The 22,551-nt window shown below is 41.0% G+C and overlaps 1 protein-coding gene and 1 long non-coding RNA gene across 5 annotated transcripts in view; both read right to left on the bottom strand.

Annotated features, from left to right (window-relative positions):
- RNASEH2B (ribonuclease H2 subunit B) overlaps positions 1-20,108 on the bottom strand; it is a 44,106-nt gene extending 23,998 nt beyond the window's left edge. For all 4 annotated transcript variants that reach the window (XR_012627671.1, XM_074859734.1, XM_074859732.1 and 1 more), the window contains exons 1-4: positions 19,965-20,108; positions 7,352-7,423; positions 4,298-4,405; positions 1,921-1,997 (exon numbers count right to left, since the gene is read on the bottom strand). Coding sequence is in view for 3 of the 4 variants with exons in the window: in XM_074859734.1 (XP_074715835.1) it covers positions 1,921-1,997; positions 4,298-4,405; positions 7,352-7,423; positions 19,965-20,028 (321 nt within the window). In the remaining variant the exon portion in view is untranslated. The remainder of the gene's footprint in view (positions 1-1,920; positions 1,998-4,297; positions 4,406-7,351; positions 7,424-19,964) is intronic.
- Positions 12,094-19,942, bottom strand: LOC141939627 (uncharacterized). Its single transcript, XR_012627672.1, has 3 exons — positions 19,754-19,942; positions 12,840-12,888; positions 12,094-12,105 (listed from the first exon to the last, which is right to left on the bottom strand). It is a non-coding gene; the product is annotated as an uncharacterized LOC141939627 (long non-coding RNA).
- Positions 20,109-22,551: the final 2,443 nt, after the last annotated feature.

Below are 22,551 nucleotides of genomic sequence, written 5' to 3'. Positions count from 1 at the left end.
ACAATGCATAATCATTCAGCACGGTTTGGCACAACTGGCAGCCTTCCCTTTGGAAGGATCCTTTAGCGCATCAGTACAAAGACTCAGTGAGCTCTCCATCCTTAGAGAGTGCATGGTCTCAGGAGCCAAAGCTGAAGTCATTATACCGGTCAGCATGAAAAAAACCCACTTGGGTATACTGCTTTCATTATTAATTAGTCTTCTTGCTAGACAGTCAGAGGCTTAATAAAAGTAATCATCATTGTTAAATCACAATAAAAACAAGCAAACAAAAAAACCCCAGAAAGAATTTCAAGGGTTTTTTCTCCTGAAAAAGAAAAGGCATAATAACAATGGCAAAAAGAAGATTATGAGACACAGAAATAAATCTGCAAAAAACTATTTCCTACAGATAATTTACCTGCACAGACCTGCCTGTGTCCCCGAGCAAGACTGCCACATTTACACTGTGCAGGGGCACAGAGCCTAGGCCAAGAAAGCCTGCTGGATAGGAGATGGCTCTGCTCAGAAGACATATTAAGCATCCCTGCATCACACTATCAAAACCATCCCAAGATACCCAGTGGGTACCTTGATACTCATTAGTTCAAGCCACAAGTGATTGTGGTGCATTCAAGCTGGCCTTGCATGAGGTACCTGCAACACAATCCCCAAGACTTCTCTTTACTGAAGAATATACGAACTTAGGCAGGGCACTGCAGGAACGCTTTTGCCCTGATTCAGGACCCAGAACAGGTCTATGCATTTATCTGGCATCATGCCTGGCCTAGAAAACCAGAAAACCTAGAAAACAATGTACCTATAAAGGGCAGTACAGGGCTGTTCCCAAGCACAGAAACAGCAGCAGTAGTTGTCCTTTGCTCAGGCTACCTCAATACTTTACCACAAAGACAGAGGAGATTTACTGTTTCCCTAATTGAAGTTTGGTATAAAGCTTTTGGAGGGATACTGAATTCAGAGCACAGTGCCTAGAGGAGCTAAACTAATCCTTGTGAAATGACTTCTTCTGATGGTCCACCCTGAAGCAGGAACAGACCACAGAAATACAGAATACGTTTGCACATCTTATACCATAAACAACTTAAAAATAATAAAAGAACAATAGGTTACTATTACAAATGTAGTTGGACTTTATTTGTTCACCATACAAAAAGCATTCTACATTCTCCACTTGCAATCTAAAGCAGAAAACAGCAAGCAACCTTATAGGAAATAGTCTTAGAGCAAAAACTCTTAAGATGCATAAAGTGAAATTATTGCCTCCATAAAACAAAAAACAAGGATCAACATTTACATTTTATTTTATGCTCTTTTTTCCACAGGTAGATTATAAACAATAAATCAATAACTTTGCCTATGTCTTTTGATACACTTCAGAAATTGGAGTGAGGTTTTGCCACACACATGATAAATCAACTAAGGCATTTATTAATTATTGAACTTTTGGATACTTGATCATCCCGTTGTTGTTCTATGATACAGCACCTCTACAAATACTGATTCTAAAAAGGCAACAGTTCCTTTCAAGTTCGAGGAAATGTTCCTTCTTCCTCCTCAAATTCTTCTTCCTTTTTCCCTTCTTTCCCAAAATGACTCATCTATTGATGTCTCAGAAAGGGCACTAGTTTGTTTTACTCTGATGACATCTCATAATTCACTAGTTCTGCGATAGGCTCTCACAAAAGGACAAAAGAGATTCTCTGCTCTCTTAAAAAGGAGGTGATTACTTTGTTGAGGTTGCAAGCTGACTCCTGGAATATACTTTACTGACCAAAAAACTTGATGCAAACAAAAGTACTTCTAGGGTGGATACCTCTGCTTTAAATGCAAAATTTCCAGTATTATGGAAGGCCCTCTTTGTAAAATTAACATAACATCTGCAGAAAAAGAAGTCAGAGAATTAAAATAAAGCAAGCTTACCTCCTTGTCTGCCTTTATGAGGTAGTAAAGTATCAGAAATAAGGGGTCCATTGGTGTAACAAACAGCAGGCGCCCATCTAGGTGACAGATTTATAGAAGTAAACTTAGTACCAAGAGACACAATACATTGACCTTTTATTTTTAGGATGTTTTTCAGGAGTGTGTGCAAGAGGAGAATATTTTTTTTCTGTAAGTATACCAATATTCTAATAAAATGGGCAGGAAAATAGTATTCATGATTTTATATTAAAAATACAGAGAGAACTCAATTCTCAACCCTGTCAATCCAGAGCACAAGTTCCACTGCAGTCTGCTGGCTTCAAGCACTCTTAGTTTTGCTTTTTTCTGGACTATATTAAGAACAGCAAAATTGAAGCTGCCCTCTATTGGCAGATTTGGGTGTAACAGAAACTTTTGGGATACCAGATATATCCAGTATACACTCCACCTCAAACACTGGGCAAGGCAACACTGACAAGACAGAAGAGGTAAGCAGGGCAAGAGAGAGTTTCAAGAGCTAGTTAAGTTAAAACTGCCTCTCATCTGTAAGGGGAGAATCTGCATGCAGTCTCCTAATAAAACAAAATACATAGATCAGAAAATATGGCTCAGTATGTTGTATTCAAAGTTACGCACAAAGGAAGAACTTGGTCTCCCATTGAAACGGACACCTCTACCCATCTGGAGCTCATTGCAGGACAATGGCTTAGTCAGGCTTTTTGTATAATTGTAGATAATTGGAAACAATGTAACATCAAGAAAATTCACATGAAACCCAATAACTGATGACAATTTGACATTAATTAGCAAACCAAAAGCAAATAAATGGTTTTTTTGTTTTGTTTTAAATCACATGATTAAGATAATTAAAGAAAAGGAAATTTTCTTTAATTATCTTAATCGCCATTGCGATGGCCCTAAAACTAACAAAAGATGGGGTGGGAAGAACACGGTCTGGACGAAGCTGATACCCAATCTAATGTCTGTATTACTAATATGATGCATTGCATGAGGCAAAGCAAACATTAGGACTATTTACAAACATGAAAACTTTGATAATAAAACTGGAAGGGAAAAAAGCCACCAGCCACTTTCTCAAAGCTTCCATTTAAATGCTGTCCACTGTACCTCCAGGAAGACTTTTTTTTTTTTGTTCTAAAAAGCTCAGCCTCACTGTAAGTGTACAGAGACCTCTGCCCTACTCTGCAGATAACAAGATAATTTGCTTTAACTGCAAACACACAGCTTTTTTGTGTTGTTCTTCCCTTGGCCATTTCAGAGATGCAGCAGCCCTAACATTCAGAAACAACTTTTCTGCCTGTATCTTTTAAAGAAAACTGAGGTGATGATTCCTTAAGGCAACTGTTTCCCAAGGGCCAAAATAGAGGTTAGAAAGGGAGGGGAAGAATACAATATGGACATAATTGGGAGCAGCAAGCAGACCCAGTCTTTTGGCTCACCCCCAGATGGAGCAAGGAAAAGCTCACAGACATACTGCTTGCATTGCTCTATGCACCTGCAGAGGATGTTTAAAAGTTAACACACGCTTTGGGATATTACCATTAAAGAAGGCATATATCTGGTGGGGTTGCTTTTATTTATTACTATAAATGGTCTTTCTTCTAGTTAAAAAGGACAAAATAAATACACCTTCATCTCCTGGATTAATACTTACTGCTTGGTCTATGGACATGCTGGCAGAGAAACACTACTCCAGTGACATCCTTATTGATAAAGGATTGTTAAAGGTGTCACAAGCAGTTACATAAGTTTCCTCCTCATTTTCAGAAAGGTGAGCTAGGATCAGAGAATGACTGGGATGGTATAGATGAGCTTACTTAAGACAAAACACTGATATGGCACCTTCAGACAGGAGGCCTATCCTGAAATCCCAGCACTCACACAGGGAACTACAGAGGTAATTAAAAGAAAGCAAGATCATGCATTCCAATGTCTGGAGCTCTTACACACCGCCGCTCTGCTTAGCTAGCTAAGGCCTTCCAGCCCTTTTCCCCTCATGTAGGATAACACATATTTTACTTACACTGAGGACTTGCTGGTCTGATTGACAAGGCAAGCTAAGTATTTTATGGCACTTCAGTTTAAATACAATTGAATGACTTCCCCCCCCCCTCCTCAAAGACAAATGAACATCTGTCTAATTGAGGCTGCCAAAGGCAGCCATTTAAAGAGAGACCACAAAGCCCCCAGCCCTGGTTAAATCCAGATGGCAAATGAGCGTGTCAGAAGGTGGGGATGTGATGCAGCATGCCTCAAACAACTAAGAAAAACACCTGTAAATTTACTAGAAGAAAGAGGGAAGGTCTGTGTATGAACATTAGTTACAGTTGAGAGAAGGATACGTTATATTACTCACCTTGTTGAACAGTCTGACCTATAAACCAGGAACGATATTCCTCATGAAAAGCTTTTACTTCAAACAGCTGCTGTGCACCACTATTGAATAAGTAAAGGGTTGCTTCCCCTGTTGAAAAGAAATCTGGTTTGTGTTTGTAAGCTTTCACAAAAATCAAAAGAATACCCAATACATCTGAAGAATGTCCCTTATATACATACAGACACACAAACATACACACATTCTACATAAACTCACTACAAAGAAAGCTCAGACAAAGAAAACTATTATATACAGATGTTCATTTACCAGCTCTATAAACCAAACTGAATTTGAATCAATAAATAAGATGTGTGAATAGTTCATCTTACAACACAAAACCTTTGATCCAAACCCAAATCAAAATCACTCAAGAAATCAGCTTTTGTCTGTACTGGAGGGGGAAGGTGGAAAACAAGAAAATTCCTTCCATCATGTTTGTCTCCAAGATATCAGACTCTGAGTTAGGGGAACAAAAGTCTCAATCTTTCAAGTGACAATTTGAATTTTTTTTTTTTTCCATCAAAATGGATTTATGATGATTCAGTATGGGTAGACAAATAAGGTGAACAAGGAAGCTAAAAGAAATTGCTTCAAAGTGCTCATCAGAATCATAATAGTTTGGAAAGGAAAAGGAAAGCGCTATTTTATGCCACCCCGTAGCACAGCTCTGTCATTTCACAGTAGTTCTGGGTTATAACGAAAGGGTGATGACTGTGTTGCAAACGGCAGTTTCCATACCTAAAACAGGAAGTTGCCAGAACTACAGAAGGGGCCAATGAAATTTGGTCAGCTGAGTCTGCTGGCTGGACTGGTCCTGTCTTGGTTATCAATCCATCTTCAAGAGACAAGAGCTGCTACAACATGGCAATCCTGCTCGGAACACATAAGTTGCAAAGCTGTGCTGACTTGCAGATCATGGGCTGGCTCAACAGTCTCAGTGTAAGCCCCTGCAAGCTGACATCAGCACTGCTGTTCTCAGTCTGCAGAGATTCCGAGGTACAAAGGGAGGTCAGCTAAAATGGGCAGACACATCTCTTCCCAAAAATGACTTATAATGCATTTTTCCCCCTTTATCCAAAAGGCTAACCAGATGTTTAACCTGACCTAAAGATATAGTTTCAGTTCTCTGATAATTTTTCTTTTGGGGAGAGGAGTGAAGAGTAGATATAAGGGGGAGCAGAGGTTTCAATCATTACCACGTGCTTCTCAACAAGGGTCTACACCATAGTTTGATCAGCGCCAGACATCAAACTACTCACAGAAGTGCTCACTGAACAACTTAAGACTCCTACCAGTGAGTGCGCTGGCCAAATGTGGTGGTGAGCTATGAATCTTGGAAGAGGGACCACTCCTATTGCCTAACTCCAGATCCTTAATTTATTTGCTTATGTTAAAAGGACAGTCACCACAGGTTCCCAATGCTGTCATTAGACACAAACTCTAGGGGGTGGAGAGAGAACCTAGGCAGCTTTGATCACAACTTTACCAATTCAACTAGTTGCTTAAATCTTGTGGTATAGTTATTTCTCTTCTTTTTGTTCAGCACTTGAAAAATGCTTCTTGTGGTACTGCTGAATTGCAGGCTGAACCCTAGTTTATAGTCTTTGTAAGGGATAGAAATTTTGTCCTTTTTACCTGTCTATAAAAAAGACCATACATACTTTTATTTAATAAAGTGGTTAGCATGAATTCTGCAGTGTGCCGAGTCCTTCAGTGCATATTTATACAATATCTGGCATCAACAATTCATCTGTTAGACCCAAAAGTAAGGAAAATACATTAATAGGATGTTCTCAGTCCTTCCATTCTCAGAACCTATACTTATAATAGGCTACATAACTAAAAGTTTATGCAGGTCTATAAATAAGCTCCTGTAAATTCTGAAGGAACACACCCAGGCAATCATTGTACTTTAGGTTTTCCCCAGAAACCTTTCCCAAGATCTCTGATTCTACAAGGTAAACAGATCTCTTCTTCCACAGAGAAAATCAAAATTAACATCTACGCTTTTAAAAACATAATGAATTAGAAAGCCAATATAATACAGGAGGTGGAAAATATCCATGGCTATATGTTCCCACTGCAAATCTGAGCAATCAAAAAACAAGCATCATGATGAGTAAGTGATTTCACATTCCATATCTATTTTTTTTAGTTATTTTCCTCTTTCAGGAACAAGTAGCAGTTACTATATTGTGACATTAAAATGTACCTGAAGACTTTCCTTACAAACATATACAAATATTAGCAGTGAATTTCAAAACAAAAACATACAACTTAAATCTATAGAAAATAAATGAGCTTATGAAAAGAAAAAAACCCAGCATGAAATGTGTTTTTCAAACAAAATATGTTAACCCTAACAAAGGCTCACTGCAAGTTTCTGTTGCAGTATCTCATGCTCCAATTATTACATTGCTCGTATAATAATAACAAATCCTTGACAAAAAGAACAATCTGACTAGAAGAAAGTAACTGTGGGATAGTAGTGTCATTATATTGCCTGCATTTGTTGGTCTTTCCAATGTATTTTGAATTCAGAGTGCCTCACCATCTATGAACGAGGAAAGAGACACCACCACTTGGACCAGGGAAAGAAGAAAATTAGATTTAAAAATGAAAAGACTCAAAAAGCTTGTTAAGTATAACTGAATCACTTCTTCTGACTTTGACTATTTATTTTATAGCATACGATGAATGCTCTGAAGCCTAAATTTGGATTTAAAAAAAGCCCAGCCTCAACACCCAACACTCTAAGCTCCCCAAAACTAGTGCACTTAAAAACAGAACTTAAATTACATCTCTTTTTTGTGCTGCCAATATTCCTGATGAATAAACAGTTCATCCAATTAAAATTATAAAAGAAATCCTAAATGTTTGCACAGTATTAACTATCTGGCATCACCAGCAGTATCTTTGGCACGTAAGACTTATACTATCATCATTATTTCAACTTGCAAAATATGAATCTTTTGGTGGTGGAGGGAATCAACCAGAACATTAACAGGCTCATGTCACAATTCCAAAACTTGCCTGTGCTTGGATTGCGCAGTTTTGTAAACAAAGGTTCGCTGTCAGGTGTCTTAGGGGGGTCAGTAGCAGCCTCTGTAGGGGAAGAGGAAAAAGTTATGAACTTGTAAATTGAGAAGTATTTCACATCCTGCCATGCTTATCCAAGACATTCAGAATTAATTGGACTGACACTTTTGAAAACTCAACTATTTTCTGCCTAAAAGTTATATGCCTCAGCCCAAATTCATCCTACCTGATCAAGGCACCTAAATTATGATTCCAGACTTCCTGGCACTCTCTATCTGCCACAGGAAAGATATACACCTGGCACGATTTAGATTTTGAAAACCACTTCCCCTCTAGAGACTCTTAGGCAAGAGAGCTCCTAAGTTTGACAGCACAGTTAAGTGAGATGAACTGATATGCTGCCCTGATTAGTCACAAAGACCATGAGAATGCTTTGGTAGTTAGGCCAAGCACAGTGTGGACATAAAAAGTTAAAAAGCACAAAAAGGCAAAATATTTGTGGTAAGAAACAGCGGTCCTCTAAAGCTTTCAGAAAGTCAGATTATGGAGGAATATGGGACAGGAATTGTCTGAGTTGTTGTTACTTCTGTGAAAGATATGCACACTTGTTTATCTGTTACGTATAATCTTGAAAAATAAAGAGTACATTTAATTCCCCCCACAGGAAAAAGAAGCTGAGAGAATACAGCACCTCTGGCTTAAGTCTCTGACAGTTGTTCTCTTTCCTGTGTCTTTAAGCAAAAAAAGACAAAAAGCAGAGTCATAAAGGCATAATTTCTCTGTGAAATTAAAAAAAAAGAATTAGAAAGGAAACAGCTCCAACAAGGATGCTGATTCAAGTCTGAAAAAACATCTATAAGGATCCCCAGTTGATTATACTCTATCCAAGTTCTCTTTGTAGGGAAAGTCTAACTTATATTTATGAAAACAACTTCCCACATCTGAGTGAAGACCAACATGACAGCATCATCTTTCTTAGCTTGCACACTGCCAGTTCTGTCCCAATTCCTTTCATATAGGCATTCATCAGAGCAAGAAAAATTACTAAAGCATTTCTCATACATAACCAGTATCCAGACCCCAGAGAATGGACTGACAGGAATCAGGCTGATGTTTGCATTATGGTGCTGCTGAGGAAAGCAGAGAGGAGCAGCAGAGGCGGGCTGCACAGCTATTCACAAGGGAGGCTGTTGGAAGGAACAGAAGTGCCACACTGTCCTTCCCCTTTCAGTAGCATCCAGGAGATTTGTGGAGAGGGAGATAGCACAGTTCTTTTCTATGGAAAAGAAGGAAGTGGGAACCTCAAGTACAACCAAAAATAGCCGTCCTTCACTCTGGGTGAAAGCCTATCCCCAACACATCTGGAAAGGACAGGTGGACTTCTCACAGGCTGTTCACTGGTGCCTCAGTGGCAAAAAAAGCCCCAAATAACCCTCATCTTTCACATGCACTCCTGGTTATTCAGTTGTGTCAAAACCAGAAATTGCCCAGATAAAGACATAAGAGCTTAAAAAGCAAGTGCATTTTGCAATAGTGTTGGAGAGTAATAGTTCTCAGATGGGTTCGGAGAATTTAATTTTCTTCCCCTGAATTTTTAGCTGAGTCTTCAGGTGCCTTGAAAAAGTGCTTTAAAAAGTTTCAATATAAGTTGAGGGGTTTTAATGGAAAAAGTCCATATTTTCTAACCAGACTTGCTTCATATGCTGATACATAAACACACACGGTTGTCAAGCTACATTTGCCCTGGCAAAGGCGAACTTCAAATTTCTAGAGCTGTGTATATTTCAATTCTTGACCACAGTTTAACATTAGTGTATTTTTTGTTACTTTTTAAAACACTACAGTGATTAATGACAGTGAAAGAAACACACTGCATGTGTTTACTTTGATGTGTTTCACATGAACATGTTAAAATATACACACTAAATGTGAGTTTCAAAATTTAAAACAAAAAGCAAAACAAAAAAAACCCCAAAGGAACTTTTAGCGCTCACTTGCTCTGCTTTCTTCATGCATAGATTTATGAACACTGGGAATGAGTCCAGCTGAGCCCTAAGTTGCATCTTGTATAACGTGAACAATTAAGTAGACAGTCTGTCCTAATATAGCTGTTTTTAATGAAGTTCACATCTTTATTTAGTTGATGCTCTTTTCCTAACCTTTCAGTAACACGCTGAATTTATCCATCCCCACTAAGCCTGGGAGACACCTGCACGTAGGGAGCACTCAGTGTAACAAAGCCAAGGGATACAGTGTCCCATCTCTTCCTCATCAATCCTCTGCCTTCCCAATCCAGATATCCACCCTCCAGCATGAAGGCCTGCCCCATGCTATCCCAGGCTCAGCACCCTCCGCTCTGCCCCTTTGGATATGCAGCCTGGCCCTGGAGCTGCCTTGGCTCAGCCAGTAGCTCTTCCCCATGTGAAGAGAAGCACAGCTCTGCCCATTTAGTCCTGAGGTCCTCCCCAAGCTCCGTGGGGTTCAATGCTGCACAGAGGACAGCAGCAACCATACCCTAATGCACAGCCTTCAGTCCCAGTATCTCATGCTGAGGGGATCAGAGTGTATGTCACATTCTCCACACAGCTGCCACAGAAGATGGTTTACCAGAAGGGTCACGTACACGTGCAAACGCACAAGAAGGAAAGGAGTGGGGCACAGGCAAAAGTGGTTTCCTTTTCTTGCACCTTCAGTTTCCTCAAAATGTAGGCAATATCCCACTCAATTTCCAAGGGCATCTGAAGTATATTTTTGTTACAGATTGGCTCTACTAGATGTCAGGCTGGCAGATAAAAAGAGGCAATTGGGAGAATGCCTGCTTGGAAAACTGGATGCAGTATTAACGTGGCCTTAAGGGCAAAGAAGGTCCTATTTATCCAAGTTTAAACAGTTCATGACCAGGAATATGCTGAGCAAGGGATTTTTGAATTTAGGTGTCCAAACCTAACTTGTGTGTGTTGTGGCCTTTAACCAGGAAAGGTAACTGCTTTTCTTTAATGTCATTACATTTATCAGTCCTTGTATTTGGGCAAGGATCTCTTGTAGTTAAATAAATGAAGACTTCTTAAAAAGCAGTACCGTAGCAATTTTCTAGCAGAACTAAGAGTTAAACTAGGTGGGTTTTTTTGGGTTTTTTTTTTTTAGTTTTAAGATTCACATCCAGATAAGAAATAATCTTACAGAACATAAGCAGACAAAAGGGACATTACAGGAAGAGTTTTTTTGTTAAATCCTAAAGGAAAACATCAGATGATTGCCACTACACGTACTACAACAGTTTCCACAGCTCAGCCCAGAGAAACTTGTTCATCTACAAGAATAACAACTGAGAGAGGTAAGACCTTTCTGACTATTATACTCTCTACCAACTGTCCTGCAGCTGTAAGCTGCAAGGTAACAGTCAGTAAAGATCAGCTTACGAACAGATATGCCAGTACAGTAAACTATTCTCCTAGGACAACATTCCCTACAAGGATGCAAAAAACTGATACAAGTGGGGCTCGATTAATCCTGTCCCAAGGAAGCATCTCAATTAGCAATCCACTGTCTAAACTGCCAAGGAAGACAAATGACAGGCACTTCCAGGAGGCAGCTGAACTCACCTAAAGCCTAAACCCACCTGTATCACCCCCTGCAAGTATACGCCTCTGTCTCCATTGAGTTTACAGACACCTCCAGCAATGCAGAATGAATCCAGATGCAGCACCACTACAGCTATACCAGGGGAGGGAGTTCTGAGGTAATCACAATGCAGAACAACTAAATACCAACATGCAGCTGATAAGTGTGTCTACTTTGCTTAAGTTATAATTTACTGTTATTCAATATTAACTAAATTACACAAAGTCCATCTAAAAATATGGGTGATATATCCATCAGTTGTACTGGAGTCTACTGGCAGAACCTCAGAATCTTGAAGCTGAGCGAAAGAGACTATAAAAGCTTAAACAATGCTTTCCATAACAGAAAAAGAGAAAAGCCTATCATATTTCGTGGAGGTCAGACATACAACCAGGCAAATTCTATAAAATATATAAACAGAACAAAGTGAAAATGAACCAGCTGTCAAAGGATTTCTGGCAATAATTTCTTCCACAATGGATAGATATGAGGCACTAATGAATCTGGCCATTAAAAAAAAAAGTGTTAGCTGGTACAGCAACATGAATAAATTGGAAAAGAACATAAAACTCCCACTAAGATCTATGAAACTGTTATGGATGATGCAAGGCCTGTTCACTTTTTTTTTTTTTTTTTATAAAAAATGCTTATAGAATACTGTATGTAACAGACTAATATCAAGTTATATGGAATTCCCATGCAAAAAGCTGCCAGCCAAGCAAGCAAAAAGGCTGTAAATATCTGTCAATTGCGTAAGAGGAAAAAACCCTCTGAGAGCACAAATTTCCCTACCACCACCACCCTGCAAAAAACCAGGATTATTTAAAAGTCTGGAAATATAAAGTTAAGATTTCATTTAAAAACAGATATTAAACCATACGTCACCTACACAAGTCTTTTCCATTCCCTTCTTAACTTCTAACCATGCACGAAAGGTGTGTCAGATGGAGACATTCTGATGGGAGTCCATTAAATGGACATTTTATGGAAGACTTTAAACTATGTAGCCTAAGGGTACAGATATGTTAAATGTAATAATAATTTTATTTATGTTCTTTTTAGAATCAGTCAACCCTGAAGTAAACTGTTTTAATTCAGTGCCCGTGTTCTCTGTCCTGCAGCATGCCCTGAAAAAAGCCCAGTAAAAATTAATTAAATCCAGTACTACTTTGTACCGCCCAAACTTTTGACAATTTTTATAAATTACAAGGTAATTAACTATTAGCATAACGAATGAATTCAGGTATGCACAGACTGAGGATACAGTTTCATGAATGGCTTCAAATGACCAAAGATCACAGGCCATTGAAAAGCGCAATCCCGAGGTCCCCACCTCTGCTCCCTTCCTGTTGCGCATCTCTGCTCCTTTCTTTCTGTCAAAACTAGCGATCTTGTGGCCACGCAGCAAGTCAGCTCAGTTCACTGATCCAGCTGAGAAATAACCAGCCACAAAAAAGAAGTATTCATTTTCACCCAGATCAGTAAGCTATTCTCACTCACCATATGGTTACATGATCACCAGAACAAAGGGACAGAACCCATGGTGGGAGCAGATGGCACAGAATATAACCCACTCTATATGTGACACGGGGGTCTTTGACCATCATGAGCTAATTAGTATGTGACTTTACAGAGGTCGGAAAGCAAGAGGTGAGCCAAAAGACTAACACTGTTGCTTCCTTGGCTAACAATACTCTCAGGGGAGTACTAAATGGCACACAGCTGGACTTAACTCTGCAAACAGCCTCTTTTGCAGGTGCTTACATATAAGGTATGGCTTTACACTTGCACACACAATTTTTGGAAATATCTTTTAGCAGTTACTCAGTTATGTTAACTTGATGTTACCCCACCACTCTACCTTCTCCTTGTCCATACACAGTACTTCAGTGAGAGGACTTTTGCCATGCCTGTTGTAAAAGATAGAATGGTTATCAGTTTGGTAATCACAGCATTTATTACTTGGTACCCTAAGGAAATAACATTTAATGTGACATAATTTACACCCCTTAAAGTCTTTCTGGCTCCCACTTCACATGAAAACCCTACAATAAAACACAATGATATCTAAAACCAGCACTGTTTTCTATCTTGAGCAAAACTTCACATGGAAATGCTGCTAGACAGTTTGAGTGGTCTTCTGCTCCAGTACACAGCTGCGCAATACAGCTAAATATTAAGACTTAAGCCTGAGACCATCTTTTGGCTTCCCCTTATGCTGGCACTGTTCACTTTTTAGGCCAAAAGAACACGTTCATGGACTCACTGGCAGCAATGGACAGTACAAATTAATCTGTTACTGAAATCTAGATGCTAGGCAGATCATGCAGGTCTTTGAGCTGAATGAAGGAGAGGTCAATCTTGAGAAGTTCAAGAACAGGTTATCACTTGAAATGATAAAAACTTCAGACTTCCCTTCTCAATATTTATAGGGTCAACACTGGTGCAGCTGTATTACTGGCTGAATCAGCCCTATTCCCATGTGCAGAGAGGCCTAAGTTGGCATAAGCTGGTCTCTTCCAAGCCAGATGGCAGAAAGCAGAAGTAGGAGATGGTGTTACACATTAAAACATCTCTTTTCAGTTATTTTATTTGCTACGCTTCCTCCTGGCTCCTTAGCTTGCCAGTTAGATCTGCTTTATACACAGCTGAGCTCAGTATGCCTTTTAAGAGATGACATGTAAGAAATGGTGCAAATTACCTGCAGGCAAAAGGCTTTGTTCAGGAGATGCAAATGCCAGTTTAGGGGGAGGTTAAGTAAAATATGCCCACAGAGTGCTAACTTCTAAAATAAGCATATTCACATTCACCTTATTAAAAAGGTATATAAATATGTGCACATATTTTATATAGTCTTTCTAATGTTTTAAGTCAGCTGTTAAAAAACATGCATATTTGTTTACTGTAAATATTATTTCCAAGTTCTTTATCTAAATTAGTCTGGAATTATTAATGCTGAAGTATAATGCTCAATTCTGACATTCATTACAACTTCTGAATCAAGCTCCCTAACAGCCCAGCAGTGTGGTCTATTTTGTAGCAGATAAATTGAACTGTTTTTAAAATGCTAAATAAAAGGATGTATCAAAGTGTTAAGCGCAAGGTGAGAGAATGGAAAAAAAAATATAAAAACTACCTACTTCAGATTTTAAAGGAAACTACTTTTATGCATTAAGTATTCCACAGCTTCTTTTGCTATGACATCTTCTCTCAATATGACCCAAAATTTTCAAGTCAAATGCTTCCTCTGTTGTTGCACGGAGACAAAAGTTCCTTAGTCTCATTTGAAAGAACGAAGGATTAATTTAATGTGTGCTGATGCCCTATGGTTTGGCATCACAGTCCATTTATTTCTGCTCCCATCTGACTTTTGGCATATATGAGATTTGTTCAAACAACTTGCCAAGTCTAATGTGAAACTGCTCCTTTTATTTTTAAATAAGTAATTCCTAAAAATAATAGGATTGTTAAATTTCCGTCCGCCCTTGCAATCCTTCCAGTGCTATTCATATGGCAGTTCCCATAAAACAATAAAAAAGCTAATCAATTTACTGTTTAAGAAAACAGCAGACTGAAAAAATGTAGTCAACTAAATTTGTCTAGTTCAGAAAAATAAAGGTTGAAAATAATTTTCAGCTTGCAGCTAACCTCTACTTCTTTTCCTAATGCAGACAAACACAGAACAAATTAAGTACAGCAGTCTTAACTTCAGGTGTAGAGTAGAACAGCAGACTTAGAAAACTGCCTTCAATTCCTGACCTCTTTGCTAAAACCAGTGAAAGGTATAAATAGTTCCAGTTCTGACAAAACACCTATCTCTGAGCAAGTGTACTGAAAAGAGACTGCCCTTCACACCCATCCTGTTAAGCAGCTAGTGTGATTCTGGCTGCTGTTGGTAAAACCAGTTTGAAGCCATTACGTAAGAATGTTTATTTGCTACACAGAGCCCAGATAAGATCTACTCCACGCACAGTGACTTTACCGCAACATTTGAGGGTTTTCCAGAGCCCTGTCTTTAGAACCCTACAATTAGGCGGGGTCTCAGTATTATTTCTCTGTCTAGAAAATAATTTCTAGTCCTTATGATTTTCAGAGAAAACATTAAAAATGGTAGTTACATGGGCCCAACTCACAAAGCAAGTAGAAATTTCCTATCGGTTCAGGTGGTAGGATTTAAAAAAAAATGTGCATGAATACTCAGTAAACACAGACAGAATCTCCTCTACTAAAGCACACCATTAGCAACTTTCTAGCTGCGAGATGACCAAGTTTTAATCCTCAGGAGCTACTTATTTTCCCTTGTACCTGTTCAGTAGCTAGACCAATACAACAGGAAACCTGTATAGGAAGCTCTGCATTGTCAAGGGTAAAGGGGGGCTCAGATCCATAGGTAAGATAACATCCCTGATTATCCAGCTACTACAAGAAATGTATAAAAACACAATCTGGAAACTTGGCCACCCACCAATGAAGTCCATGTGGGTCCTTCAGGACTTACTAGCACTTTGGTGTCTCTGTACCACAATTCCACCAGAACTCCAGATTCGGGAGGTCTTCTTAACCATCGACATCAACTACCCTGCACAAAGCAAGTTCAGATCTGGATTTCCAGCCAACCTAATAAAATCCCCTGGAACGTGAAGCACAGCACAGAAACACCCAAGTGGATCTGCACAGAGCCAGCTTGGGTCCATCAGGACTTATTAGTTCAGACACTGTCTGAAAGCAGCTGCACTGCAAAGCTGGTCCTGGAAATATCAGAGATGTGTTAACATGGCACAGCACTTGAACTAATAAACTGTTAGTGCTGAGCTGAGTCTGCTCTAGGCCAAATATGGTGCCTGCATATTCACAGCATAGTTAATCTGCAACTGGAGAAACTGCCCAAAGAGTTGACTCCATTTCAAGCCCAGCATGCACAGCTCTATCCCTATCCACATGCCCAAGTCTTCTGTCCTCATCACCTTCCTCCCTACGACCAATTCCTCCATCTACCCTCTTCCTGTTTGTTCATCATTTTCCCTCTTGACTATTCACATCCATTTCTCAACCTTCCTCTGAATGTCCATGATAAGGCTGCACAACGTACACCAGTGGTTTCCAGCCTTTCAGGAGTGATTAACATGGTTACCACCCTCTCCTCACCTTACCTTCTCCACCACATCAACACTTCCTAGCTGCTCTCCCCCTGACTTCTGGCTTCCCGCTTTATCCTGCCCTTGGTGTTTCAATCCCTAACATAGAAACAATTATGCTTATAAAAACAAAACAAGGTGATTGTATTGGCATATCAAATCATCCTGCCTCCATGGAAAAAAATAAATATCAGCAGAAACACCATCCCAAGAGCTCTCACCAGAGCAAGGGCAGACTACCATTTCTAAAAGTAAAACTTGCTACCTCACCTTACCAGCCTGCCCAAACATGACTGTCTGAGGCTCTTCTTTCCCCTTCCTACTCAGACCTCCCTTGCGTGACACTCCCATGTCAAACAGCCCAAGTGTCTTAGTGTGGCAAAGGGCTGGTGAGAGCAAAGACTGTCATCAGGCTGCTGATAAGAACAGTGAACAAGGAAAGAATGCCATAGGAAAGAATGAGGGTAGGCAAAGACTCATTGAAATGAAGCACGGGGTGACTGGCCTGCTGATCGAACATCTCAGCTCAGGCAACTCTGCTCCCCCTTCCCACCTTCACCCACCTCTATAATCTATGCAAAACACCTGTGAGTTGTGTGGTTTGCAGCTCTGTCCTATTATGTGTAGGCATGAGATGGACAGTAACAATCAAAGTTTTACAGTACCGGAAATATAACAGTAGAGTTAATCACTTGCAACAGAAAGTGAGAGTCTGGCCCTCTAGTACAGTTCAAGAGGGCTGGGATAACACACATCATTGGTAAAACAACCATTCCAACTGCATTAACTCCTCTTCAACAAAGAACGTGGGCAGCTCTACCTGACACAGGAGATTCCTTGTTTCTGAGCTGTTTCCAGAACACTGAAATCATTATAAAAATTAAGAAATCAGAAACAAAATTGAAATATATCTCCTTGGTCATCAAACATGCTCTGAACAGCAGAGCAGTAATTTATGGTCTATGCAATACAACATAGTGTACGTGTATTGAAACAAGGAAATTAATAATTTTATGACCTTCCATACTAAAGCAGACATGCATACTCTCCTTACTTTCTATGGCAATTAGAAAATGAAATCTGCCTGCTTTTTAGCTGCTGTGTTCCAGATATCAACCCAATATTGTCAGTTGCTGAAGTCCAAATAAGAAAGAGTCTCACCTTTCTCTTACATGTGCTTTTTACACAGTTAAGTGTTTTTACATGTCACATAAGCAACAAGACCATGGTCAGAGACTTGTGCAAAATCATATAGATTCTCAGAATGAAATAGTAACTAAGGAATCAGAGCAACTCAGGCTCTGATCACCACTCAGAACTCCAGCCCTATCTTTGCCTTGTTCTAGGAAGCTACTGTTGAACCTCTAACAGTCTGAATGACTGAAAAATACTGATACGTAAGAAAGCAAGTTTCAGTTCTCAATGTTTTACTTCTATACTTCTGACAGACTTCGTTCTTTTGTAGACTAAGATACTGAGTCTTTGCAGAACTAGTCACCATCTCCCTCCATACAGAAACTTTTAAGATGTCACAGTCAAAGCAAGATGAATGGCATATATCCAAGTGGAGACGCTACTAGGTTGTGTAGGACAGTATACATTATTAACCTTATGAGCTGTTCTAGGAGGCAGACTACATATGTGAGTAGTTCAAACTAACTTAAGCACTTGAAACCGGGACCTTAGAAAGTGCCTTTATTACAATAAAAGTTTTGCAGCTTCATGCATAGCATTAAAACACACCTTGCTCCTTCCTCCCACTATGCACAAGATAATGGCCACAGATACAAGAAGACAAATAGCTATTTGAAGGTGTTGGTAGACTTATTAACAAATGGTATTAAACTCACAGCCAGAACCAGATCCTGCAATTACTTACACCAGTCATTTTTATGCATGTATGTAGCATAATGGGGTATTATGAATATATGGATTGCCATATCAATAAAATTTAACATAGTCAAAGAAAAAGCATTTTTTGTTATAAATCCAACTGCATCCATCTTCATTGCTCAAAGTAATCAGGCCTTCCTACTACAAATTCTGCTAATATGGCCAGTAAAGAAGAAATGAGATCCATTCAACAAAGTAGTTAAGAAATACAAAACTTTGAAAAGTGATAGGTGTTAACTTTAAAAATCTTTTTTGAAAAAAAAAAATAATGTTAAAACCAAGCTACAATCATTAAATCAAATTAATTCCAGCAGTCCTAGTCATATGATTGGCAAGTCTCATCAGCCATGGAGTTCTGAAATTATCAGCCACAGAATTTTTTAAAAATCACTATGTGCTTTGAGGTTCTACTAAGGCTTAATAAACTTTCTTAAAGGTCTGGAGTACTATATAAATTTTGTCAGAGCTCTGCTGGCATAATTCGTAATACAAACTGTCTGGCTTCATGAAAGTTACAAGCTCTGGCTCCAATCCTGCAAACACTTACTGAAGAATTTAACTTACTGCACAGAACTGACTACTCATGCATAAGTTAAGCATATTTGTAAATATTTGCACAGTATGGACATCTGTTGGCATAGCTAGTCATCTGATACAAGATTCAGCTTTAAATCCTAGTCTGCAGAGTCAATATTAAAAAAAGGAATTCCTCACTTATAAATTCCTTTCTTAGGCATCAAGCATGTCAGATACCAAAGGGTGGAATTGAAAAGTTAAAACCAGAGGAAGAGAGGAATCAGTGAAATCATAACAATTGGTTCTGTTTCTCATATAACTAGAGAAGCCTGGTTCCTTACGGATGCATGTCTCAAGACTGAGCTCCTGCCTTGTTTTCAACCTTTGCTGAACTCAGCTCTTGCTATACCTTTCCTTCAGTGGTGCCATTTATAGCATTTCTCACATCATCGCAGACATTTTCACAAAGCTCATAAAATTACTCTAAAGAGCTCCTATTTTTTATCAGGTTTGGTTGAAATTAACACTCAAAAGTTTTGAGTGGGATAAGATATATGCACAGTACAAAGCTGACCCACAGATAATTGTGAAAGTTGCATTTCCTTAGAAAATCAAACTAAAAAAAAGCACTTGTCTCCTTCCTCTTGAGTGTCTTGGAGTTTGAGCGCATCCCGTTTCACTCATCCTCTTTAACGCAAGAACCTTTTGTGATCTGTGAATTTAAAATTTTAAAACCTGATACTAGGCAGAAATAAACATAAAGGGGAAAAGGTATCTTCCCATTTATTCAGCCTACACAGTGTTTAAGGCCTTGTGTATATTGCATCTGCAGAGCTGCCATGTGGAAGCCTGCTTCTTTAACCTATAGAGAGGAAGAGCTGAGATCTCACTCTGGCTTAGGACTTATGGTTTCCAAGGAGTTTGTTTTAAAGGGCACTAAACCATTTCCTTCAAAAAACGCAGGAATGGACTAAGGGGAGGGAGACAAGGTGGGCTGCCAGCAGCAGGGAGACAATGGTGAGGCTCCATCAGACAAGACCTCTCTTCAACAGCTCCTCTCTCCAGGGGTCACAACGCTGTTTGCAAAACAGGGGCAAGCTGACCTTTCGAAAACCTTAACGGCACACAAAAATAAAGCGCACAGATACACTGAGGGAAACAGGGTGCCTGGAAAGAAGGGGCGGTACTCTGTAGGGCCTTGTGTAAAGGCTGTGTCTCAAAACGTCCTTACCACATCAGGGCTGGGGCTGGCTGCACACAGCAGCCCAGAGACCTGCTCCAGCCCTCGGAGAAAGGCACCCGTTTCCGGCCCGAGCGACGGCCCGGCCCAGCCCCGCCGCGATGCAGGCAAGCACCGCCAGGGCCAGTTCAGCGGGGCGCGGTGGAGAACGAGATCGGCGCTGCGGCAGAGCCTGTCCCACCTCGGAGCCCCGCTGGGTTACCTGGTGCAATGAGCACCCACTGGCCAGGGTGCGCGCCCGCGGGACGCTGCTTCGCGCCGTACATGCTCCGTAGGCCCGGGCGGCCGCCTCCCCGCGCTCCCGCCGCCGCTCCCGCCGCCGCCGCCACAACATGGCGGCCGGGGCGGGGCCGCAGGGGAGCGGAGGAGAGGCAGGAAGACGCGCCGCGCGCTACTGCCCGTCCGGCGGCAGCGCGCCCCGCAGCCAGGCGCGTGGCGGCAGGACGGCGCCACCCCGCGGGCGGGAGAGGGGGGCGGGCGGCAGCAGGGCACTGAGGAGGCTGAGGCTGAGCTGCCGCTTCCCCTCTACACTCCCCGCCCCCGTGGAGGGAATGGTACAAGCCATTGCAGGCGGGACAGAGAGCGGCAAAACTTCGCCCCCCGCCCCCCGTCCGTGCTCTGCAGGCTGCTGGGGCGGGGGGCTGTGAGGTGGGGGGGGGGGTGGGGCAGGCAGCGCCGCAGCGCCCTTCGCAGCCCCTCTCAGCCCCTCTCCCCGCTCTCGGCCTAGGAGCGGACTGGCAGTAGGGCTGCTTTCCCATACACGCCTTCCCTCTCACTCCCTGAGGGCTGGCAGGCAACGGCTTCCTTTTGGCTTTGTCCCGTCGCAGGCTGGGAGGTGCCTTTTTGCAGGGGTCTGTGGCAGATCCTCGGGCGGCCATAGCTGAGGGGGACCTGCCACTCCCCATCGCCGCCAGCCCCTGGCAGGAGGCAGCACCTCTGTCGAAAGTGTTGTCTTGAGGGGGGCACAGCTTCGATTAGGTGTAATGAGTTTGGACCTAAAGCAGAAATGCAAGGCCAGGGGGTGATTAACAGATTTGAACATCTGAAGTGAGGAAAGGCCGAAAGCTGGGGCTGTTCACCCGGAGAAGGGAAGGCTCGGGGGGATCTTAATCCATGTTCATAAATATCTCATGAGGGAATAAAGAGAATGGAGCCAGGCTCTTCTCAGTGGTGCTGACTGACAGGTCCCAAAGCAAAGGACACACACTGAAACGCAGGAGATTCCATTTAAACATAAGAAAAAATGCCTTTAGTTGTGCAGGTGATCGAACACTGGAGCAGGTTGTCCTGAGCAAGCACAGAGTCTCCATCTGTGGAGATGTTAAAAAACCGACTGGGCATTGCCCTGAGCACCCATTGTAGCTGACCCAGCCCTGAGCAGGGAGCTGGATGGGACCCTCTCCAGAGGCATCTGCCAGCCGCTGCCGTTCTGTGGAATTTCGGTCCTCCAAGGCTGGGCATGGGCAGAGCCCCAGCCCTCTTGTAAGAGTCATCCTCCCAGGTGTATAATAGGATCCTGTTAAATAGGTCTGACACACCAAGGAGCCATAGTCACAAATAAGATCCACACTTACACATATTTTCAGACACATATATGTATGTACATAAATTTAGCTTTATCAACACAAGAATGGGTTGATGGCCACCATTGCAGAGATTTAGGAGATAAATATTGTACGTTATCAAAAGTATTAAAGTATATCAATTGTAGATCTCAGAGATATGAAACAAATATTAAAAACATACTAACATCTATGCCCCAAAACAGAGCAGAACTAACCAAAACCGACATATGCAACACAGCTGAGTTGATGTAAGGCTGAAAAAAATAATTTCCTGAAGTTTGAGCATATACATTCATAACTGAGATTACATTAATCTAAATTTGTTTTATTTTGATTTTCTTGATTTTTTTTCCCTGCTTGAAGTAAGGCAAGATCTAAGTCCCAAAGACCACACCACATCATGTGTTTTGAAGAAGTCCCCACTGAAATCACTTGCTTTCAAAGTGATTGCAATTTGCTGTAGCATATGCCTGGATTGCAACATTCACTGATGGGTCTCATAAAACCCTCCTCAGTACTTGTGTTAGCAGAGAGAAAGAGTCTCCCAACTGTTCCACTGTAATCCATACAAGAGCACTGGAAGAGCAGAACAGAGCTGGTTGCTGTGTTTGAAACCTTCCTAGAAAGAAAGCCTTCCATATGGAGAAAAGGTTCTCCATAAATAACAACATCGATTTGGCCTCCAGTCCTGAAAATGACAACAAGTCACAGGCTGTTGTACACTGCTGAGCTTAAAAAAGCTCTGGAAAAGCCGGGAATCCAACCCTGCAAGCCTCCAGGTGCAGTGTGTGTCAGGGTCAAGTCTAGAGGCATAACCTGCAGTTGTTCCAGACATCCTATTTCCTCCCTGACTGTGGTGTGTGATGGAAACGCCATAGCAAACATTGCTGTACATTTACAAAACTGACTTATTAAGCCCACATTTTTCAAAGCACCAGTCCAACCTTATTTAGGCACCTGGTAAACCAGCTAATTTTCAGAGGTGCTGAGTACTCCTAACATCAATTGAACTGAATGGACATTTCAGCTGTTCATTTCTTTTGATTTATGAGTGCCTCCCACAATCTCTAGATGCATATTGGCCCTGGGATCTATAACGTCCTTTTCCAGGAACTTTCAGATACAAATCTTTTTCTCAGATACTTCAAAATGCCCCAAACAGAAATTCTCAAGTGAGCCTGAATAAGGTTCTAGAATGACATCAGTTTTGGAATAAATATAATG

This window comes from Strix uralensis, chromosome 2, assembly GCF_047716275.1.
Source record: "Strix uralensis isolate ZFMK-TIS-50842 chromosome 2, bStrUra1, whole genome shotgun sequence".
Taxonomy (NCBI): Eukaryota; Metazoa; Chordata; class Aves; order Strigiformes; family Strigidae; genus Strix; species Strix uralensis.
The sequence above is the reverse complement of the archived record's forward strand: the minus strand, read 5'-3'. Positions and strand labels throughout refer to the sequence as shown.